Below are 22,742 nucleotides of genomic sequence, written 5' to 3'. Positions count from 1 at the left end.
TTCATTTTATTGAATTTCACAAATTAATAGAAATTAAACAATCTAAACATCATTCCGAAAAATCGGGTTATTACATGTGCACTCCCGAAAGATGCAACCTGTAAAAAAATAGAAGCAAAAAATGGTAAGAGAGAAGAAGAAGAAGAAGAGAACAACAACATTAATATGAATATAAATGCAAATACAATGAATACAAATGTTGCCAACGATACCTCCATCACACTAGGCCAATTATACCTACAGGCGACACATATCATGTTACATATGTTGGGTTAAGTGTGGTCCGGAGGATTGAAGTAACATATGTTTCTGTATATGTCGTCTCAATAGTCATAAAGTCAAATTATTTTCAGATGAAAATGGGCAATATTTATGCGACTTATATATGTCGTATAAGTGTTACTCTTAATTATAGAGAATTCTAAAGTTGACAAAAAAAGAAGCAACAATTAGTTGACATTTATATGTCGTCTGATATACAACCTTATTTTGCCCAGTTTTTGGAGGGTAATTTGACACTTCTCCTTCTCAAACTTGTTGTTTTAGAGTTTCTAGATATGACGACATATATCAGTCACTTAATCATACAAAAAATTGGCCTATTTTTTTTTGAAGGGATATTTCCCTCTCAAACTTATTACCCTAGAGCTAATTAGTACAAAACCTTGTTTGCTAGATATGACGACATATATATGTCGCTTAATTGTATAGAAAATTGGCTATATATATTTTTTTGGAGGTATATTTTCCTCCTAAAGCTTTGTGCCCTAGAAACAACTTATTTAAATAAGTTGTGTTAGGTAAGACGACGTGTGTGTGTATATATATATATATATATATATACGTGACTTTTCAGGTAAGTAGGCCCTTATCTTAGCTTAAGGTACGGATTTTCATTTTTGACCAACTTGTCGATTGAGTTTTCACATCTCCACCGTCCAATATCTAAGCTATAACGTATAGATCATCGCCACAAAATTTCACCCGATTCCATCACCGTTAAGATAGTCATAACTTCGATTTTCTACTCAAAATATGAACGGTTCATGTTTGGCAAATTCAATACGTCTATTGGTTTTGATTAATTTGATGCCTTAACGATCATGAAATCGGCTGAAATGTTTTGGAGATGATCTATACATTATAACCTAGATATTAGACGGTGGAGATGTGAAAAATCGATCGAAAAGTTGATAAACAATGAAAATCCGTACCTTAAGTTAAGGTACGAACCTCCGCACCTGAAAAGCTCCGTATATATATATATATATATATATATATATAAGTATATTTTCCTCCTAGAACTTTGTGCCATAGAGATAAGTTATTTAAATAAATTGTGTTAGATAAGACGACGTATGTGTGTGCATATATATATATATATATATATACACAAAACTTTTCACATAAAGAGGTCATTATCTTAGCTTAAGGTACGAATTTTCATTTTTGACCAACCTTTCGATCGATTTTTCACATCTCCACCGTCCAATATCTAGGTTATAATGTATAGATGATCTCCACAAAATTTCAGCCAATTTCATGATTGTTAAGATATCAAACTAATCAAAACCAATGAACGTATTGAATTTGTCGAACCTGAACCATTCATATTTTGAGTAGAAAATCGAAGTTATGAGTACCTTAACGGTTATGGAATAGGCTGAAATTTTGTGCACATGATCTATATATTAGTACCTAGATATTTGACGGTGGAGATGTGAAAACTCGATCGAAACGTTGGTCAAAAATGAAAATCCGTACCTTAAGCTAAGATAAGGACATCCTTACCTGAATAGCCCCATATATCTATTCAGGGTGAAGCTTCACTGTGAAATTACAGAGTGAAGTTCCAATTTTGGCATACTTTTTGGTCAAATGTTTTCACCATAAGTGATTCAATATTTAGGTATGATATTCAAGATTATCTCTACAAAGTTTCATCCAATTTGACAATGGTATGAGCTTTCAAAATTGAGATTTACACGAACGGTTCACGTTGAACATACTCTCTAAATCACTCTTAGCTCCTCTCTCACAAATCGATACCCGCTCCTCTATGAAACACTCTCATCTCTCTCAGCTCTAGGCTCCTCACTCTCACAAAGAGAGGAAACCCTACTTCTTCTTCTTCTTATTCTTCTTCTTCACCTTCGGCCACTAACTCAGCTTGCCACCACCACAACCACCACCACCAATCCCACCACCAAATTTCCTATCTAAAACTGAGCCTAAACCTATAAGCATGGGAGACGCACATCATCTCCGAACCTCTCTACCTTCACCAGCCATAGCTCCTCCAATTGCAGTGCCTTGACATACCGCTGTTGTTGCCTTGCCTCAAAGATGAAGAGGATTGGAAACCAGAAACCTTTGTATCCACCAACCCTAGGAAGTCACCCCAGCATCACTGACGAAGCTCTAAGTAGACCTGGCATTTCAGCCCGTGAACCCGTGAACCGCCCGATACCCGCCCATTAAAAACCCGTCCAAACCCGCCCGATAAGCTTTCTCGGTTGACGGCTGACAACCCGTTAATAACCCACTAACCAACAGGCGGAAACAGTCAGCCCAATGGAACCCGTCAACCCGTTAAGAAAATAAAACCCAATTATAACCTATCATTTCATTAGACTACGGAGACGATAAGTAGCCGCTCTACAGAGACTTCTCCTCTTTGAAGTGGTACCTGCATTTCCAGTCGCCAATTCGATAACTTTTGGTATGAGAATCATTCATCTCATCATTCTCATCATTTTGGTGGTTTTAGTTTTCCAATTTAATCGATATTCAGACTAACTCGATTTTGAGTTTCTGGGTTCTTTGTTGTTCTTCAAAGAATTGGAATCTGCTCTAGCAATTTGGAACTCCAATAGGGTTCTATGTGGCTGTGTAGCATTTGGAAGTTTTTTGGGTTCAGTTGATCAACCCAACTTCAATTTGGTGGCTTCTATATGATTTGAGTTCGTTAAGGAAGCTACTGGTTACAATATTCAAAGGTAAGATTAGTTTGTAAATCAAGTTTTGTTTAAGACATCAGAAATCATTTGCATATATTGAAAGCTCATACTTTAGGCTTGTATCTGTGTAGTTTCATGTAATTTGATTGAGAATTCGTTGGTCGAGTTCAAGCGTCAAACCATAGTTCTACATTCTGTTAATAAACTTTTTGCATTTTGGACCAAGATACCGTTTTACTAAGATATCGTAATTTTTACAGTAATGAAAGTAGGTTTCTTCATGTAAATTGTAGCACACATCCTTATGATCATTTCAGAATTGAAATCTCTTTAAAAGGAGCTTCCTAGATCAAGTTATGATTATTAAAAATTAAGGATCTACAATAGGAAATTCTGCAGATAAGTTATTTTGAGGTTTGTACACTGTCACTTTGCTTCTAAAGAATTTATACTTCGGTAGGGTATTTGGAGTTGTCATCTTCATAGAAGTTGTAGTCTACACATTATAGAGTATACCAGAGTTTGAATCGCTCAAAAATGAACTTTCTATATTAAGATATGATTTTTCAAAGTTGAAAGTCAATATGAGTTATATTCTGAAAATCAGGTTTTCTGAGTTTTCGACCCAGATGTTGAACTTGAAGTTGATGTTGATGAGATGGATGAGATTGATTGGTATTTGTCGGCAGAAAGTTTCACCTCAAGAATAATTATTAATAAACAAACCTTCACCCATAATTCTCATTTGAAAGAAAATTACATTCTTCTGTTGCATTCTGATTCATAAGTAGGCAATAACTCATAGGAAGCTGAACCAGTTAGTAGTAAACGAGAAGTTAATTGTGCTCATCGACCAATTAGTTTTCGTGGTGGGAGGGTTGTGCAGGTTTAACTAGTACTCTAAAACTAGGTCAGTATTTTTTAGGTCAAGGCTATAGGGTATAAACTATAAAGGCAGGTAGGATTATAAATTATAAATTCCATGAAAATAAGATCGTTAGATTGTTATGATATATCAAAGCTGGGTCTGCATTATGATATGTTCAAGAAATAACTCATACTATTACTGTATAGGGTAATTCTCCTTATGTGATGTTCTAGTTATATTTATTTTATTGCTGATTTGTTTTGCAGATGAATAATGACCGGGAACAAGAAGAAGATATTGTTGGAAGTGCACAAGGAGTGAGAGTTGCTCTCAAATTAAAGATGAAGAGAATATTTTGCAGGTAAACACAATTAATAGTCTTGCACATTATGAATTTTCTTGTATTGATACATTATGACTAATTTGCATATTTTGGTTTATATTGTGAAGGATTTTGATGCCTCTTACAAGAACCGGTCAAGTTCGAGTATGAAAACTGAACTTGACAAGTATCTTGATGATGAAAGGTTGGATAGAAGAATGAAGTTAGATGTTCTTTCTTGATGGAGGATGGAGCAATTTCGGTATCCCATACTTTCCCGCTTAGCTAGTGATGTGCTCACGATTCCTGTGTCTACTGTTACATCTGAATCTACATTCAGTATTGCCGGTAGAGTACTGGATCAATATCGTAGCTCATTATTGCCTGAAACCATACAAGCCTTGCTATGTATTATAGATTGGTTATTTGGTAAGAAAGGTAAATTCTCTATCACTTTCTAGCATTTCTTAATTTCTTTGTGTTAATACTTCTTTATATTAAATAATTTTTTCTTTTTTTTCTTATATTTATTTTAGATGAAGACCAAGTTGATGCAGATGAACTCACTGAAGATGTGTTGGACTTAACAATGGACCGACAAGCCAAACCAACTGAAAATCTTTGCACTTTTTAATTAAATTTAACAAATTCTTAATTATTTCTATTGTAAAAAATAAGACCAAAGAATATGAGTTTTTTTAGAAAGAAAATAATAATAGAGTTTAAAGTACTTGTTTAAAAAAGAAAACCTAAATGAGAAAAGAATAAATTTACAGAATTGAAAAAAAAAAGAGAAATTATAATAAAATAATATTGTAAAAAGAAAAGATCTTAACGGACTTAACAGGTTCTAACGGGTAACCCGCAAACCCAACAAGAAACTTAACGGGTTGTAACGAGTTGAACCCGTTAGATCCGCGAACCCGGCATAACCCGCCCAACCCGCCCTAATGCCCTGCCTCTGAGCTTCATGGTTTTTTATTTACAACTTCGGGAGACGTTCTGGCCTTCCCATCACCATAATCGGGATCGGTATCTCTTGTATAATAGAACCCCTAATCGTATCTCTAGATTTGACCAGCTCCGCTGTCGTTGCTTCCGCACCTCCGCCGCTAGCTCCGCCACCCACAATTCCTAGGTTTTACAGAACTACTTTGAGTCAGTTAATTTTATGTTACCTCTTAAATTTGGAACTTCTGATCCAGTCCTTTGGTTTTTGAATAATTGTGAGGGACAAAATTTCCATAAGGTGAGGCAATTGAGCTTTCGAATTTGTTTAGTGATAAGATTACAGTTATGTTTCCTTATTGATAGTATTGTTGTGTCAAACTTTGCTTGGAAGGGGACGAGTTGCGCAATGAAGTCATACAGGCTAGCTGAACTTACGCAAGCTGAGGTTCAGAATGGTGAGCATTTGTTTATTATTATGTCTTAGTTGTTCATTGAGAATCTGAAACTATTGCAGATGTGTGTTAATGAATGAAGTGACTAATTAATTAGAGATGCTATATTTGATCAGGTCAATCCGGTTGTAGATGATATTCGCAATAGTGGTGATGTGGCTGTAAGGGAGTATGTATTTATTCAGCTGTGAGTTCTTCAAGTTTTTATTGTTGTTGGGTTTTGTATTCTGTATCTGGGTATTGAGGGTCTGCTTGATTTGGGTGAACTGATATGAGAAAGTTTTAATCTTTAGTTAAGAAATTGAAAAGCTCTGTTTTCTTCTTCTTTAATTTCATGTAGTTTGAACTTTGAACAGAGAATTAAGGTTCATTTGAGTTTGGGAGATTTGGGAGTTGTGTATATAGGTAATTTAGAGGTTTTGTGGAGCTAAAAGGGTGAGTCTTTTCGGGTTTGGGATTAGTGAAGTAGAGAGCTTTTTAGTTACTAGTTGGGGAAACTGAGACAATTTGATGTTGGTTTATATGTGTAAAAGAATTGTATTTTGGGTGTGTGTTTTTGGTGAGCTACTGCGGCTGTAAGCTTTGTGGATTACGACTTATCAGAGTTGTTTTTTGTTTAAATAGATTCGACCGTGACAGGAAGAAAATTGAAGCTTTTGTTGGCTCAAAAACAGTTATCCAAGTAGTAATCATAGTCACTAGTCAGACTTATCTATGACTGAAAGATTTTCAAACTCAAAATGGTTATTTGAAACATGAAGTCATAAGGTTTACATGTCAATGTTATAAAAGCAAAGTTTGGTGGTTTTGTTAGGTTTGTGCTATTATGTTTGTTCTGTAATGTCTTGTTTGTTCAAGTTTATAGTAAACTATCAGATGTCTTGTTTATTTTGTAATGTTTTATTGTTTGTTTCTGCTTTACGTTAATCGGATTCCGAGTTTCCCATGTTTATGTCTGCATCACTTTGAAGGTTCCACCTGTGGACATACATCTCCTCCACCATTTACTCTTTTAAGTGTCGGCCAGGTTGCTCTTTTTGTCCCTCACTTTTTTATGTTTCTTAGTGTTTTTGTGAAATCGGAATGATTGTGATTTTGATCGAAATTGGTAATGTTTAGGAATTGAATTGTGTAATCTATATTGAGAAAGGGTACGGAAACTTGGAAGTATGAATGTTAACCACTGTTGGGATGTGACAGGAGTTCTCGGGTACACAGAATGTTTCGAGTCTGCAAAAAAAAAAGAGGATTGGAGAGTGAATGTTCGGATACAAGGGTGTGATCTTGAGGATGAGTATCTATGTGGAACCATGGAAGCAATTAATGTTCCCGTGGCTGATACACCAGTAAGAAGTTGCTCTTTTACTTGCTCATTTATTTTCTAGTATCAGGTTCTTCTTCAGTATGTAGTTAAGCAGTTGGGCAGTGTTATGGAACTGGTTATAGAACATCAGTTGAGATGGTTTTCTAGGAAGGCTTCATTCCTTTTGTAGCCAACCGGTGTTTCTATTTCCATAGCGCTGTGATTGTCTGTAGTCTATATTAGAAGTATATTAGATGGTCAACCCCATACAATGAAATCGAAACATGCATTTTTTTGGTTTTTGTGGGTGCTGCAGCTGATTTAGCTTGCCTGATTTTCAATTCTTCAAGTCTTTCATTTACTGTCCTTGCCTCTGCACATCCATTTAGTTATGGGAATCTGCATGTATTCAAAGCATATTTATTATACTTTTCCTTTTGGATTTGGAATTAGGTTAGGCAGCATGCTAAGATATGCACACAACTCACTCTTGCATAATAGTTCTAGATGTACCACTTTTTTCTGGACATTACAATCTAATTGTTTTGTTTCTCACCCCAACCTCTTTGATATAAAGTGAATTTGATCATATTAGTGCTTGGGAGCTTGCAAAGCTAGATTCCAATGAGGCGATGAGAGTAGCAGCCAAAGCCAAAGCTTCTTCCTCAGTTCTACGACCACTTAATAAACCTGATCTCAAGCGTAGCTAAACCACTCAAAGCAATATGAGTGTGAGGAGCAGTGCAAGCACTGATACAGGGACAAATAGAGAGCCGGAGCAGATGCTAATATGGGAGCAAGTACTTTTGATGAAAACTAATTAAGCAAAAGATGCAACTCATTCGACTACATCCAAGAATTTTAGGTGAAGTAGTCTCTTGATCATGATTCTTTGGCATTATGTATGCTTATATATGGAATTGGGGTTGTATTTGTTGTTTAGAGTGACTGATTATGAATGATGGTTTTAGTGTTTTATGAATGGGAAAATTTGATTTCCAGAATGTGTTGTTTATTTGTCTACTCTAAATGTTATAGCAACAACAAGAAAACAACTATAAATATGGAGACAAATGAGATGTTATATGATGTCATAGTTACACCCACATGACATATATTTGAATTAAAATAAAGGAATACAAAGGGTGTTATATGTTGCAAGGTTTATGCTCACACAACATTTTTCTGTTTGAAACCAATTAAAACGACATTTATACATCACTAGAAGCACGAATTAACCAGTCAAAAGAGGGTATCAGACAACCTATAACAATATGTCGCCTCATGTTGAAATCTCTATATGTCGCTTAGTAGTTTGTCGTTGTTAGGGGTATCAGACGACACATATTATGTCGCAAGATTATATATCAGACGACATATGACTTTTTTTTTTATATGTTGCTCGCCTATACCCATAACAACAACAAACTAATAGGCGACATATTTGTTTTTATCCGGTGACGCAGACGCAACAGATATATCGCCTGAAGATATAATTGGCTTAGTGACAATGCAAGCCTTCAATCACAGCAACAACAACGGACTCATGAGTCTAACCTAAGTGACCTAAACACTCGAACGTGAACCACATAAAGACATAAACAAAGCTTTTGTGGCACCAATGTAGGTTCCATGGCTCGTAGCATCATGACCAACGCGAAGAGACTCCAGCACAGATTCGACAATTGATATCAGCAGAATTGAGTGGATGAAGATTACATATGTTTTCATACGTGATTCTTAACTTTAGTTATAGTAATTATTCAAATAGTAGTTTTAAATGAGTTCTAATGTTTTTACATAACAATAAAGTGCATATAGGAGCTTTAGTTTTTTTTACACTCTCTTTTTATCATTTCAATCGATATAAAAAAAGATCTCAAGTCCACCCTTGTTAGTACTCTTGGGTCCGCCACTGCTTGAGTGTGACTTTTTCCCTACCATAAATGTGGTTTCAAATATTTTAAATCGTTTAATTTGTAAAAATATTTTGACAAATTTGTTGTTTCATGAATGAATAGCAATATCCGGGATATGTCTTTTTGGATGAAGCTAGGCTAGCTTATTAATTGTTCCTATCACTACATATTAACAGTAGATGTGAGTCATGTGACCATTTTCGTTGTTGGCATTTCTTCGTGAATCACTGGATTTCTAGCTTGATCGACTAGCAGTGGCAATGACTAATGTATTCAAAATCTCAGTCATGTTCATCGTCTTCAAGAAACAGAGCTTGCTTTGGACTCTGATAGGTATTGATTCTTCCCCTCATTCTGAATATACTCATTCAATCTTCCCCTTATTCTGATTGTATCATTAATCTTTCAAGAAGCAACACTTTGTTTGTACTCTACTGCACACTAGGTATGGAGACACCCTCAATCTGTATATGGTTTCACTGATCTGTATTTGCTTACTTATATTACAGTACCGCTGTTATTCATTGATATGTCAATAGTCGTTCTTTTCTCTTAGTTCTTGGTTGTTCTTCTTTGATATGTCAATAGTCATTCTTTTCTTTTAGTTCTTGATCGACAAAATGTGGTTAAAGCATGAGTTTATATGCTATTATAGTATATCCCAGCATCTTATATGAATTAATCGATCCAAAAAGGTAACTATAGCTTATTAAAAAGTTGCTTTTGATATGGACGTCTATGAATTTATGGGTGCTTTGTTGATGCATATTTAGAAATCATCCATATATTTGGCTTCACTGAATCTTGTTTCATGAGCTTTAAGGACAGTCAATTCACTTACAATTAGGAGCAGACAGATGATCATGAATGGTTACTTGTACAATGCTGAGGATTATCTACTGTTCCATTGCATCAAGTTATTGATATACTATCATCTGTGTTATATTCTCATCTTATTTTCATTTGAGTTTGACCTTTAACAAAGCGGAAGTTGATGACAAAGCCGAGTGGTCTGCTAAGGATGAAGGAAAGTTTCGTATATTGCATGAAGATGTGATCATTGATGAAGTGCACCAGCAAACTTAGATATGTCATAGGAGAACCTTGAACAGATTACGCATGTTAGAAATGAAACTTAGATAGTTTGATGACTATAAATTTGCTATGTTTATTTGGATTTTTTAGTAGATTGTTTTATTGGATAATAGTTTGCAAATTTTTATTTTTATTTGATAATAGCACAATATGATAGACTGAATTTTTACATTACTAGTTGATGTTAACAAACGCATTTTTTTGTTTTCATTTTCAGAAAACGGTTCTCCAAATTTGATCACTGAACACATTCTTTATTACAGAAAAAATACATAATTCAATTTCCTGTTTGTTTGCAAAAACTATTTTTTGAAAACTAATTTCGAAACCTATACCGAACGCACCCTTTGGGTTTCAGAAATTTCAAGTATAAAAAGAAAAAAATTCCCCTTTAGGGTTTCATTATTGTGAAATCAATTTTCTTTCCCCTTTCTTTCTCTCCCTCGCGCATATTCACTATCAAAGAAACCCGACTGACCCCGACCCAACGTTTCCGGCGAACTTCGGTCGACTCAAGCGACAAGACCAGTCAAAAATGCTTCGGCTTATTTGTCCGCCTTGCTCTGTGGTGGTGACTTGCGCTGTTTCTCACCGGTATGTGCATATCGAGGCTCGAAAGCCATGGCAGCAACCTGGTTTTGACCTGGTTTCTCTCCGGCTGTTTCTAGTGGTAGTCTGACGTGATGCTCCCTATTTCTTGATGTTCACTTCCTTCTAGTCACGATTTTGCAAGTATTAAATCTCGGTTTAAGGTGTGGAGTTACTAATCTAGAAATTCTTTGTGGCGGCAGTTTGGAGCCAATTTCATGACTTCCTCATGTATGAAAGATGATTCTCAAGCCTTGATTGTCATGTTTGAAGTGTTAGGACGTTGATAATTTTGGAGTTTTGGGGGGGGGGGGGAGAGAGTCAGTGGAACCACATGATGCCTCTTGTGGCGCCATGCATGAACTACTATGGAGCATTTGGTGTTTTTGTAATCATGTGCTCGTTAATACGGGCAATTCAATATGTTATTTGTGGCTTTTGGTTGCCGAATGGGTATATTAGAATTTTTGATCAATTGGGTTCCCATTCTTAGGAATCCAATTTTGAATCAATCTATGTGTGATTAAAACAGATGGTCAAGTGTTCCGATGACCTTGGAGGGTCTTGGAGGAATGGTTGTCTCGAGTGACAAGTCTTCGGATTAGTTTTGAGGTTATAGTTTAAGTAAAGTCATTTCGCTTCCGATTATGATTAAGTTGAGATTTTGATTTCTTAGGTGGTTAATTTGTGTAAATTCAACGAGAATTCATTATGTTTGTGACATAGTAATTTTTGGGTAGCTGAAAAGACTTACTAGTCTTGAATGAAGTTGCATTTGTGGCGTAACTTAAGTTTTAATTTAAATGGGAGAAGTAAGACATTAATTGTTGTTTTAGTACCTCAAGTTTTATTGAGTTGTGACATTGATATTGAGACGATCCGACCCAAAACTAACATATTTACGTGTTAAAATCCAATTTTAGCAAGCAAACCAATATCTAATCTAAAATAATTGTGGTTGTACACAAACCTTGGTTGGGCTGCCTACGTACCATTTACAAGAGATCAAGCCATTCGTAGTTCAATAGTTCACCAAGCCAAACACTTTAACCGACTGAACCCACAGAACCCACACATTTACTACAAATCTACCACATTCACCATACAACGTAAACCTCATAACCATTCCGATTCGTATCACAAACACATCACAACCAACCCACATAGTTAATATCATAATCATCATTCATCAAACACACAAGACCATATCCATTATCAATCAATATAAATACATAGCAGCCAACCTTAGATAAACACAATACTTACGACAATAATATTTCATTCTACCACGATAATCTAGATCAACAACCTCATACGATAATCAAATTCAACGATTAATATGTCGATAAGTTCGTATCGATGCATACTATTCAATGGAGCAACTCACTGCTCCAAAAACTCCCACACGCGCGTGCCGCCCTATCCAACCACTCCAAATCGACTCGACACCAACATCAAAGTAGTAGATCATATCAAGATAGAAAAGTTTTATACCTGCACCCAAGCCTAGATCGGCTGGAAAATGGCCAGAAAACAGCCGAGACGCCAACAGAGGGGGAGGGTAGACTTTCCGATCTCCCATCTGCAGCTCGATCTGGGCTACAAACGGCATGGAATCAGGACCAGAGGAAAGAATAACGTCGGGTAGAAGCAATCCTGAGCTCTGAAGTTGCCGGAGTTGGCGGCGCCGATGACGGCATACTTTCGAGGCGTTGCAGCTTCGAGTATAGTGGTCGGCGGGACGAGACACCGGTGCATATCGACGGTGGCGCGCCGATCGGTGGGTGGACGGCGGTGATCAGCCGGTCGGAAGAAAACTGGGTTTCTCGGGTGAACAGTACCTGACCCTGTTCTTTTCTGATTTTCCTCCCTTTTTTCTGATTTTGACCCTCTATTTATACTTTTTTCTAAAAATACCCCATATCATTTTTGATTCGTAACGTTTTCATATGAATTTCAATTTGGGCGTGCCACGTGTCTACGAATTCATATCGACGAGCCCTACAACTCTCGTGAATGAGGTTTTCCCGAAAAACGTATACATCGAAAACTCAATATTTAGAGTCCTTACACTTAGTACGACTCCCGATAAAAGGTAAAGTAAAATTGTAAGGGTAAAATATTCGGGCGTATCAGATATGATTAGGACTGGATGCTTCGTTTGGAGTGGTTTTCGGTGAGTAGTGCTCTTATACCTGTGTATAAGACGCAGCTGGATTTTCAAGGTGAGTAAACCTCACCTGTTACAAATTTAATTTTGATTTGTTAACGTAGTCCATGTATTATTAACTTATACAAATTGTTCTAAAAATATATTTTGGTTTTAAATCACGTGAATTTGATCGTCTACGGTTCATGGGTAAGTAAAATGATATTTTTAATAAATGATTTTAAAAGGTTTTGGTGATTATGGACTATGATTAATGTGGAGAATAAATTGGTTTATGCATGTTGTCATAGATATATTATGGTATATTTTTATATGTATATTTAATGGTAATACAATATACTTATACATGTTTCTATAATATATGCTATACTTTTTTATTGTTGTGTAATGTGTTATTGTTTGCGGAAGGGACTGGAAGGAAGAAAATGTACCTTTCGGAAATTTGAGTTATTTAATGTTGGTGGAAGGGACCGGAATGGAATAAAATGTACTTTCCGGTAAAAATTGGGTTATTGGTATGGTTTTGTTTATATTGGTGATGAGAATATAGAAGTTGTTACGAGAACTAGTTGTATTTGCTTGTTCGAAGTGAGTTGTTATTAATTTGATCTTCATCTTGTTAGTAGTGGTATATATACAAATAGTTGAGAAAGATATGGGGTTGTAAAAGTCAAGTGAATTGGTATATGCGTTGGTTTGGTAACCAACGTTGAAATGTCGGTTTAGATCTCTCATATGTGGCGAAGGAGATCTATGATGTGAGTTGTATATGGTATCTGGTGAAAGAGACTTTCGATCCCTCCTGAGTGGTGAAGGGGATCATGATCCCTCCTTAATGGCGAAAGAGATATTTAGGCATAAATGACTCACACCTTAGTCGGGTGACTGGGTACGAACAAAGCTCTAATCCTATTGTCTAAGTGTTTTATGGGTAATGACGTTGATCATTACGCCTGAGTGTGTGTGTTTTAGGAAGTGGGGTTAGAGATACCTTCTACTTACTTAAGAGTTGACTAGTGTTGCATAATACTTGTGTGTGTGTGTTTTAGGAGGAGAGTGTTTCCTCTGTTTATATTATTGTGGAATTGTTACAATTCACATTAACCAAAATTGGTTTTGTTTAGTCATCATAATTAGATGCAAACTTGTAAGGTTTTTGTTGTCGTTTAGTTTTCGGTTTACTCATACGAGATTTATAGCTTATCGGGTTTGTTTTTACAACCTGGTGCATCAATCTATGGTGCAGAGTTTTGCAGGCAGGTGAGGATCATTAGGATTGCAGTGGAGGGGATTATGGAGATGCGTTGGGTTAAGAATTTTGTTAATTTAAGAACTTTGTTGTAATGAGCTCATTATAAGCGTTAACTTTACTTGTTACTCATGTGAAAATTTAAATGTAATTATTAAATGTGATTTCGAGTAACAATGTTTTTAAATTTGTATTTATTAAAAAAATTAAAATTCGGTATGTGACAGAAGTAGTTGGAATCACTTCAATTGTCACATTGATCGAGGAAAACTTGATTAATTAGAGAAACTGGTAACGTACTACTTGGTTCATCATTTTGATCACTTCCCACTGTACATGTAAAGAAACTTGTACTTAATTTGAAACTACTTCTCTATGGCGGACTCGATAGTGTGGGCTTTCCTGGTGATGGGTATGCCCCTGTTTCAAAGCTCGATCGACGGGAAGGGACCGAAGCAACAGGACTTGCTGCACTTGGCTACCAATATATAAATTTAATTAGGTATATACGTACATAATACATGTTAATTTGCAGCCTAAAAGTTTCGCAAAATCGAGTATATAAAAGAGTTTCGATGGTTTTGTAACTAATTTTGTCTTTCACATTAACTAATAATTAGATCATTGCTGGGTTCGATTCTAAGGTACGTACGTTTTTCTGCTAATACTTTTTTGAAACTTCATGTATACAAACATCTCTGTGTCCTCTCTAAAATCGGGTTCAATGATAATAAGCCAATACATTAAATTAATATGCGTGCGTACGTGCAGTATACTACCAAAGATTTAAAGATGAGCTACAGTATATATTGATATATCGAGCTTCTTATATCTTCCAATCCAGAGATCGAAAGTGCATGCCAATCCGGTGAAGACGTCCAAACTTCTGGAAATGACAGGAGTAAGAAATATCGAGCTTCTTAGATCTTCCTAATAAACGAAAGCTAATTAAATAATTGGAAAAACTCGGCCAGATTTTTCTGACTAATGCGATGAGGAAAACTCTAGTCACACTTTGCTTCTATAGCCCCGCCGACGATCAGGGCTGAAACTTGAATTATATACACGTGTCACGTCCACTGACTCCGACGTGGTTGACGATAAATATTTGGTCGCGCCGCCCCATTTGACCCATTGCCGTCCACGACGTACAACTCTAAAGTTAGATTAGTCAAGTCAACTTCCTTACCACATTTCCAGGTTAGTTGGATTTCTACAGATCCAAACTTCACCATATAAATGGTGCAATTACCTTCAGTAATCTCATATCAAGTTAAGAAAGCAATCACTGTTAGCAAAAAGAAAACAAAACAATCCCATTTTAGGGTAACTTGGAATATAAAGTTTGAGATGAACCGGGTTGCGTTGAGGTCCGTGATCGGAGGTCTGCGCGGTGGCCGGAGCTGGAGCCAGTACATTTCTCCTGCTGCTGCTAGGAATGTTGAGTTTCAGCGGAGGAGGACGATGAGCACGGGGTCGGCTTCAGCTGAGAAAGAGCAGGAGGGTGAAGTGAAGAAAGTGGATGATAGCATGGTGGTTTCTAATTACTGGGGGATTACGAGGCCCAAGATTACTAGGGAGGATGGAACTGAGTGGCCGTGGAATTGCTTCAGGGTAAGTGCACATATATATATATATATAGTGGAATAGTGATTTGTTGAAGTTGAAAATTGTGTTTATGGAGCTAGCTTAGTGATTATATTTGTTAATAGTGTTTATGATCACTTATATGTGTATCTTGTATATGTATGTAGCCATGGGAGAGTTATCAAGCAGACACCTCGATCGATCTGAGCAAGCGCCATGTCCCCAAGACGTTTCAGGACAAAATTGCGTTCAAGACTGTCAAGTTTCTTCGAGTTCTTTCAGATCTTTACTTCAAGGTCAGTTACCTTTCTATCATGATTTTGTTGATTTGTCTAAGGCATTCAATTTATAGTACTTTCGAATTCATATATAGTTTATCCGTTGACATGGTGGCAAGCTATATTATGTAGTTGATCGATGAACTAGATTCACACAGTTGATCCCAAGCTGGGATATTTAGTCTAATTTTTCAATTACTAACCTTATATTTGTGATTAGGAGGTTACAGTTATACATCAGAAATGCAAATGTCTTATGGGCTCAGCACTTAATTATTAAGTTTTTTACTATAAAGTTTCCAGTGAAAAAGGCTGTGACAGGAACCAAATCTGTAAACCTGTATTAATGATGGTTGCTTAGCTCACCTCAGAAATGAGCTAGCTTTGGGCTTTTCATCTGTTGAAGGAAATAAAGTTGTTATTGTAGCTTTGGTCATACTTAGTTAAATAGATTGTTGAAGCCTATATTCTTCGATCTTTGAGGTATGATCTCTCAAATCATGATGAAATGTGTATTGCAGGAGAGGCATGGTTGCCACGCAATGATGTTGGAAACTATCGCAGCTGTCCCTGGCATGGTGGGAGGAATGGTGCTGCACTTAAGATCTCTTCGCAAGTTTGAGCACAGTGGCGGTTGGATCAAAGCTTTGCTTGAAGAAGCAGAGAATGAGAGGATGCACCTTATGACAGTAGTGGAACTTGTGGAGCCGGTGTGGCACGAGAGGCTATTGGTTCTGGCTGCACAGGGAGTCTTCTTCAACGCCTTCTTTGTGTTCTATCTGCTTTCCCCCAGAACGGCTCATAGGTTTACTGGATATTTGGAGGAGGAAGCTGTCACCTCTTACACAGATTATTTGAAGGCTATTCAAGATGGCAAAATTGAAAATGTGCCGGCTCCTGCAATAGCCATCGACTACTGGAGGCTACCTAAAGATGCAACACTTCTTGATGTTATTACTGTCATTCGCGCTGATGAAGCACATCATCGGGATGTCAATCATTTTGCATCTGTGAGTAACTTTACATTCCCATGCTCATTTGATGAGTTTTTATTTTTGAAAACTTGTTAGGCAGATGAGCTTTGATTTCACTTAAAAGGCCCATATATATATACTGAGCACTAAAGCTGTCTGTTTTTCGGATGCAGGATATTCAATTTCAGGGAAAAGAATTGAGAGAAGCACCGGCTCCCATTGGTTATCACTAAAATTTTATCAGATATAATTTGTCCCATCTTGTATATGATCTATGAAGTCTATGATGCATGTACACGCAAATTGTTACCAAACTAGATATAAGAGTGTAATATGTAAGCAATTAATCTTAATTTCATTTGATTTTATCTCAGGGTCCTTGCAATAGTTTCCGATGATTGTTACAGAATGCTTGTATAAGACTATAAGCTTCTGTATCTGTTCCAAATGCAAACAGGGGTAACAGTGCAGTTTGCATTTCCACCATTTTCCAGATGATGGAAAGGACATTTTCTAATCATAGTTTTGGTCTCAACTAATTAAAGAATAGTGCACCTAACATTATTGTGTACGGAAGAACATGCTCAGTGTCACTCATCATTTGCACAAGTCCTGCAATTAACTTGCTAGCTCTGCAGAATCTTAATGGTGTCTTTTAAATGGCAATTAAAAACTAAGGGAGATTCAGATCTGATCTTTTTTCTTTAAATGTCTGTCATACTGATCAAGTTGACACATTATTTGAATCTTGAAACATGCATCATTTTTCTCTCTTTTTTTTGTTCTTTTCTTTTGGTGAACTAGGCAAAATACCCAAAATGAAGAGAGCAGATTTACAATTCACAGAACCAAGACTAGAAAAATCATCTGGTGTAGTAAGACTGCATAAGTAATCCAAAATGAAAGGGATCATGAGCATGGGAAGATGGGTGGCTACAAGTCTACAAGTCCAGGTTCTTAGTCCAAACTCTTCTTAATAAGCATGATTATCACATCAATGAAGATGTAATGATTAATAACAGCACAATATTTATAAAATTGTAAGTAAAGGAGAACTTGATGGTAGGAGCTACCATCTTCAAGACCAGAACATTCAAGTCCTTAAACCTTCGAAATTGGTCAGGCCACTCATGCCACCACCTAAGATTCTATGAGACACATGTAAGGCATGATGGAAATTGTCCGGTTGTGCTTAATTTAAAAAATGTAGGGTTTTAAAATTGATAGTAGTGCTCTGTACACCTTAATTTTACTTAAAGCATGGAAAATTGGAAATGTGTTGGAGTGGAACAACAAGATCCCATCAAAAAATAATGATGGATAGGAAAAAAAATGAAGCACGAGAATTGATTAAGATTTTTTTAGAAAGAAAAATAAATGGAGGACAAGTAATTGACTAAAGAAGAAAAAAAAGCACAAAACAAGACCGGCTCTGATAACAGAGAGACTCATAGATCAATCAAGGTATGAATTAGGAGAATAAAGCCGTTAATCTCTAATATAGTCCACCAATTATAGGTAAAAAAATTATTTATTTTATAGCATTCAAAGGCACGTTTAATATGACTTTATAATATGATTTGTACCACCACCAATGTTTTTTTTTTTGACAACATACCACCACCAATGTTGGATAGATCACCCACTTTCATGAATCATTGATCAACAAAGAACAACTTAGCCGCCGGTTCCCTGCTTCCTTGGCCAGACAGCAGCCATACACATGTCATAGTATTCGGCTGCCAGGTATGTTGAGTAGCTCGAAAAAGACTGAGCCACGCAACTTTCCCTACTACCGCGGGTGACCCTCATATCTCCCATTAACTCGGAACACTCAAGCCAAGGGTAATTCCGTAATTCACACTCTCCTTCTAGAGAAAATTACCCAGACACAACCGCCACGCCTCCCGAAATTCACGTAATTCCAACGGTTCATTATTATGTCCATGAAATTATGATGCTGAACTTGGAGCCCAAGAAAACGGGTACACAATACTCCCTGTACCTGCAATGCAGAGAATCAAAACCCCTCCACAGATATAACTTGCTCCCCACACAAAAAAAGAGCGTCACACAAAACAGAGCCACAACAAACCAACCGCTTTAATTACCAAAAACCCCCAGACGCTTCTAAAACCCTCATTTCCGACCGACGAAGATGAACCGGATCCCGGCGAGGTCGGTGGCCGGAGCTCTGCGCCATGGCCGGAGCTTCAACAGTTACATTTCCACGGCGTCGGTTGCTGCTACTAGGCTCACCGGTTATCTGAACCTTCACGACGGCGCCACCGCTCTCGGCTCGTGGAGGATGATGAGCACGGTGACGCCGACGATCCAGACGCCGCCGTCGGAGAAGGACAAGAAGGAGAGCTCCTCCGAGGCGAAGAAAGACGCCGTCGTTTCGCATTATTGGGGAATTGCGAGGCCGAAGATCACCAGGGACAACGGCTCTGAGTGGCCGTGGAATTGCTTCATGGTAATAATTAGTATGAGAACCTGATATTTGTTTATGTTTTTGTTTGAGTAATTTGTTGTGTATTATTAGTGATTATGAATTGTTTAACTTGTGTATTCTAATTTTTGTTGGATTAATTTGCTGTGCTATTAGTGATTGTGATTTGTTTGGATTATTTTTTGAATTTGGTGGTGAAATTTGATATGTAGCCATGGGAGACTTATGAGGCAGATTTATCTATCGATCTGAGCAAGCACCATGTGCCGAAGACGTTTCTGGACAGAGTGGCGTACAGAACAGTCAAGCTTCTTCGAGTTCCTACTGATATCTTCTTTCAGGTTTTAATCATCTTTCTCCTTCAGGTTGAATTGGAATAGTGTTTTATATTCCTGAACATTGTATATATTGATATTCAGAAATTCCTGAAAATTTCGCATTCATTACATGAATTGATCAATGATCATGATGTTCTTCTTGTAAACAGAGTTACATGTAGAAACAATAGTGTGTGCAATAGTGTGTACGTATTGGGTTAAATAGGAGCTTGATCAAGACAGAAAGCAGAGCGTCTTAGAAAAGAAAAACGACGAAAAAGTAGTGACAATTTAAGAATACTTTACTGTTGTTAGTTGTTACTTTTCCTTAGTTTTGGGTGCTGTGTGTTACTGAGACATTGTTGTGGAGATGAAAAGATATTCTTGATGGTGTTGGTCAGTGAGAAAACTCTTTTCTGGTCTACACTTTACAGTGAATTCTCTGTTTCTTACTGTTAATATGGCATAGAGCAAATGCCTCGTTAACTTTTAATTTGTTGATTTTGATACTAGTTCAGCAATCAGCAGTCAGAATCGTAACAAAGTCTGTTGATACTCTGGTTTCAAGTTTGTCCTGAATAAATAATTTATGGTTATCTGCAATACATCATAATTTTCAGGAGAAAAACTTTTCATGGTGAAAGTGTTTTTTTTTTTTTCAAAGTTTGCTCGTTGTTATGTGTGTACGATTTAAATATTCAGAACTGCTATTTGTTATGCTTGAAAATTTTTCTGTGACAGTATCTTTCGTTGATATACTAGATTAGTCATTGTTGAAACCTACTTTACTCTTTCCAATATGGTCTCAATATATAAACTTGTATTGTAGAGACGTTATGGGTGCCGTGCAATGATGCTGGAAACTGTGGCAGCTGTCCCTGGTATGGTCGGAGGAATGCTGCTGCATTTAAGGTCTCTCCGCAAGTTCCAGCAGAGTGGTGGTTGGATCAAAGCCTTACTTGAGGAAGCAGAGAATGAGAGGATGCACTTGATGACAATGGTTGAACTAGTGAAACCTGCATGGTATGAGAGGCTTCTGGTTCTCACTGTGCAGGGAGTTTTCTTTAATGCCTTCTTTGCGCTCTATATGATTTCCCCTAAGGTTGCGCATAGGGTTGTTGGATATCTGGAAGAGGAGGCTATTCACTCTTATACAGAGTACTTGAAGGATATTGATAGTGGCAAAATTGAAAATGTACCTGCTCCTGCTATAGCAATTGACTACTGGAGGCTACCAAAAGGTGCTACACTGAAGGATGTCATCACTGTGATTCGTGCTGATGAAGCTCACCATAGGGATGTCAACCATTTTGCATCTGTGAGTATCAAAGCTTTTCATAAGTTCTTTATCGTTCTGCAATTCTATAACTGTCTTTCACCATGGTTCAAATTTAACAACAGTAATCACTATGATCTTTGTTCTTTATTAAGTTTAACTCATTGTGTATCCAATTCTTCTTGTCTTGCTGATTGTGGGTATTGTGATCCATGTCTATTTATGCAGGATATTCATTATCAGGGAAAGGAACTGAGAGAAGCCCCAGCTCCCATTGGGTATCATTAAGTCATTTCGTCTGCCAATAACTGAAGAGTTATTTTCACCTTATATTGCCTTGTATAGGCTGAAATCTATGATCTATATACAGACGTAGAATCTCTTCGAAATAGGCATTTTATGTTCTTAATTTGATTTTGACTCTCTCTGATTGGGTGCAACATCTTAATGACGACTCATATTATCGGGTTTGGTTGGCTTCCCGACTTTTCTTACATTAATCACTAACTCGGTCAAAAAAAATCTATCTGTTTCGGGAGAATTACTATTCTACTCTTGTGTGTCTTAGTCTAATAGGTTTCCTGTTAGGAGATAGATTAGCATCTCCGTAATAGATTAGGACTCCAAATCCTACGGGATTGTGGTTTTGTAATGTCTATATATAGGTCCCCATATCATTCAATAATACACAATTATTTCATCATGCATCACGTTATCACGCACTTTGCCCTAAAACCCTGAACTTTTAGAGTCATAAATTTTTTTTCTCTTCTCCTCCGCCGGCCGCCGTCGATTCCGGCTTCCGGCATCTCCTCGCCGGCGCACCTCCTGCTCGCCGCCACTACAGCCGCTGCATCGCTGCCCCTGCACGCTGCCCCGGCAACACCCCTGCACGCTGCCCCTGCAGCCCCCCTGCAGCCCCACACGCAGCCCTCCCCGCAGCCCCTGCAGCCAGCCCTGCAGCCCCGCACGCAGCCCTGCACGCAGCCCCTGCAGCCAGCCTCTGCAGCCCCGCAGGGTCTCCTCCGCATTCGCTCCGCAAAAACATCTTTTTACCCCGCAAGTCCCCGCATCAAAGCATTCAAAATTGCTCCTCCCGCATATTCACGCAAGAAACGCGAAATTCACAAGCAAGGACTTCGCTCAAGAGAAGCTACTCTCGTATACTACAAACCTTCAAAGGTAAATTTTTCATAAACGTTCCCGCTTTTGAACGTATAGATATATTATATCGGGCGCTATTAGCATTCTTCTTGTCTTAATTCCGGCCTTTCTTATAACGCCGATGAGACTATAGAGGGATGGGTTTCCCCTCTTGGTCGATGTTTTCTGTGTGACGGTCCTGGGGGAGTCAAGATTGTTTTGAAAGGGAAGTTAATCGATTTACGTGTGGTCGCCTGAGTGCACCTCTGTTTTGGTGCGATCATGAGTATCGCCGTTTGCATCGATTTTTCTTGTGACCAAATACGTCACCCCTTCTAATTCCTATTATACTTGAATCTAATCGATTCCGCATTCGTTTTTTGGATGTCATCGCCATCTCGACCGGAATTTGGCCTTCTTGATCTAGAAGGAAAGGAATACCACCGTTGGGTTTCCGACATGGAGCTCGCTTTCGAGAGCCGAGGGATCGATGGCATGTTTGCCGACCCTCCTGCTGATTTCCCACCCCTGGCTAAGACTCAGACTCTCATCTTCATGAGACGTCACATCCATGCAACTCTCAAGAGGCAATACTTGAACGTAAAAGATCCTAAAGAATTATGGGACAAACTACGCTTGCGGTACAACAACGTTCATGATAAGCTTCTCCCTGAATTGACCGTTAGATGGGATAACATCCGTCTATTGGACTATAAGAGAGTGGATGATTTCAATCAGGATATGCTATACTTGCAATCCGATCTTGGCACCGTAGGTGTCATCAAGACCGACCTAGATCTTCTCAATAAGACATTGGACACGTTTCCAATCAACTATG

The 22,742-nt window shown here is 37.6% G+C and overlaps 3 protein-coding genes across 6 annotated transcripts; all 3 read left to right on the top strand.

The window, feature by feature from the left end:
- Positions 1 to 5,155: 5,155 nt before the first annotated feature.
- On the top strand, positions 5,156 to 7,852 carry LOC126790789 (uncharacterized). Of its 4 annotated transcripts, none has more exons than XM_050517135.1 (6): positions 5,156 to 5,399; positions 5,493 to 5,556; positions 5,670 to 5,740; positions 6,525 to 6,580; positions 6,754 to 6,899; positions 7,452 to 7,852. In XM_050517135.1, exons 2-6 carry the CDS (start codon positions 5,554 to 5,556, stop codon positions 7,482 to 7,484), a joined length of 309 nt encoding a protein of 102 aa, XP_050373092.1. In that variant the 5' UTR covers positions 5,156 to 5,399; positions 5,493 to 5,553; the 3' UTR covers positions 7,485 to 7,852. The 4 variants fall into 4 exon arrangements, 2 of the variants coding, with proteins under 2 accessions (XP_050373092.1, XP_050373093.1); XM_050517136.1 differs by having other exon boundaries at positions 7,434 to 7,852; XR_007671765.1 differs by lacking the exon at positions 6,525 to 6,580 and having other exon boundaries at positions 5,670 to 5,722.
- Positions 7,853 to 15,138: 7,286 nt separating this feature from the next.
- LOC126790777 (alternative oxidase 3, mitochondrial-like) lies at positions 15,139 to 17,089 on the top strand. Its single transcript, XM_050517122.1, has 4 exons — positions 15,139 to 15,491; positions 15,632 to 15,760; positions 16,264 to 16,752; positions 16,890 to 17,089. Exons 1-4 carry the CDS (start codon positions 15,228 to 15,230, stop codon positions 16,947 to 16,949), a joined length of 942 nt encoding a protein of 313 aa, XP_050373079.1. The 5' UTR covers positions 15,139 to 15,227; the 3' UTR covers positions 16,950 to 17,089.
- Positions 17,090 to 18,442: 1,353 nt separating this feature from the next.
- Positions 18,443 to 21,420, top strand: LOC126790780 (ubiquinol oxidase, mitochondrial-like). The gene is made up of 4 exons (XM_050517125.1): positions 18,443 to 19,192; positions 19,381 to 19,509; positions 20,315 to 20,803; positions 20,990 to 21,420. The coding sequence occupies exons 1-4, from the start codon at positions 18,875 to 18,877 to the stop codon at positions 21,047 to 21,049; spliced, it is 996 nt and encodes a 331-aa protein (XP_050373082.1). The 5' UTR covers positions 18,443 to 18,874; the 3' UTR covers positions 21,050 to 21,420.
- Positions 21,421 to 22,742: the final 1,322 nt, after the last annotated feature.

Source organism: Argentina anserina, chromosome 4 (assembly GCF_933775445.1).
Source record: "Argentina anserina chromosome 4, drPotAnse1.1, whole genome shotgun sequence".
Taxonomy (NCBI): Eukaryota; Viridiplantae; Streptophyta; class Magnoliopsida; order Rosales; family Rosaceae; genus Argentina; species Argentina anserina.
This window is presented reverse-complemented; position numbering and strand designations above follow the sequence as displayed.

Bases quoted from the DNA above. Each gene is read 5' to 3' on its own strand.
- LOC126790789 (XM_050517135.1), top strand. The intron at 6,581-6,753 runs GTTGCTCTTTTT...GGGATGTGACAG, and splicing joins CTCTTTTAAGTGTCGGCCAG to GAGTTCTCGGGTACACAGAA. The intron at 6,900-7,451 runs GTAAGAAGTTGC...TGATCATATTAG, and splicing joins TTCCCGTGGCTGATACACCA to TGCTTGGGAGCTTGCAAAGC.
- LOC126790777 (XM_050517122.1), top strand. From the start codon at position 15,228: ATGAACCGGGTTGCGTTGAGGTCCGTGATCGGAGGTCTGCGCGGTGGC. The intron at 15,761-16,263 runs GTCAGTTACCTT...TGTGTATTGCAG, and splicing joins TTTCAGATCTTTACTTCAAG to GAGAGGCATGGTTGCCACGC. The intron at 16,753-16,889 runs GTGAGTAACTTT...TTTCGGATGCAG, and splicing joins ATGTCAATCATTTTGCATCT to GATATTCAATTTCAGGGAAA.
- LOC126790780 (XM_050517125.1), top strand. From the start codon at position 18,875: ATGAACCGGATCCCGGCGAGGTCGGTGGCCGGAGCTCTGCGCCATGGC. The intron at 19,193-19,380 runs GTAATAATTAGT...TTTGATATGTAG, and splicing joins GGCCGTGGAATTGCTTCATG to CCATGGGAGACTTATGAGGC. The intron at 19,510-20,314 runs GTTTTAATCATC...CTTGTATTGTAG, and splicing joins CTACTGATATCTTCTTTCAG to AGACGTTATGGGTGCCGTGC.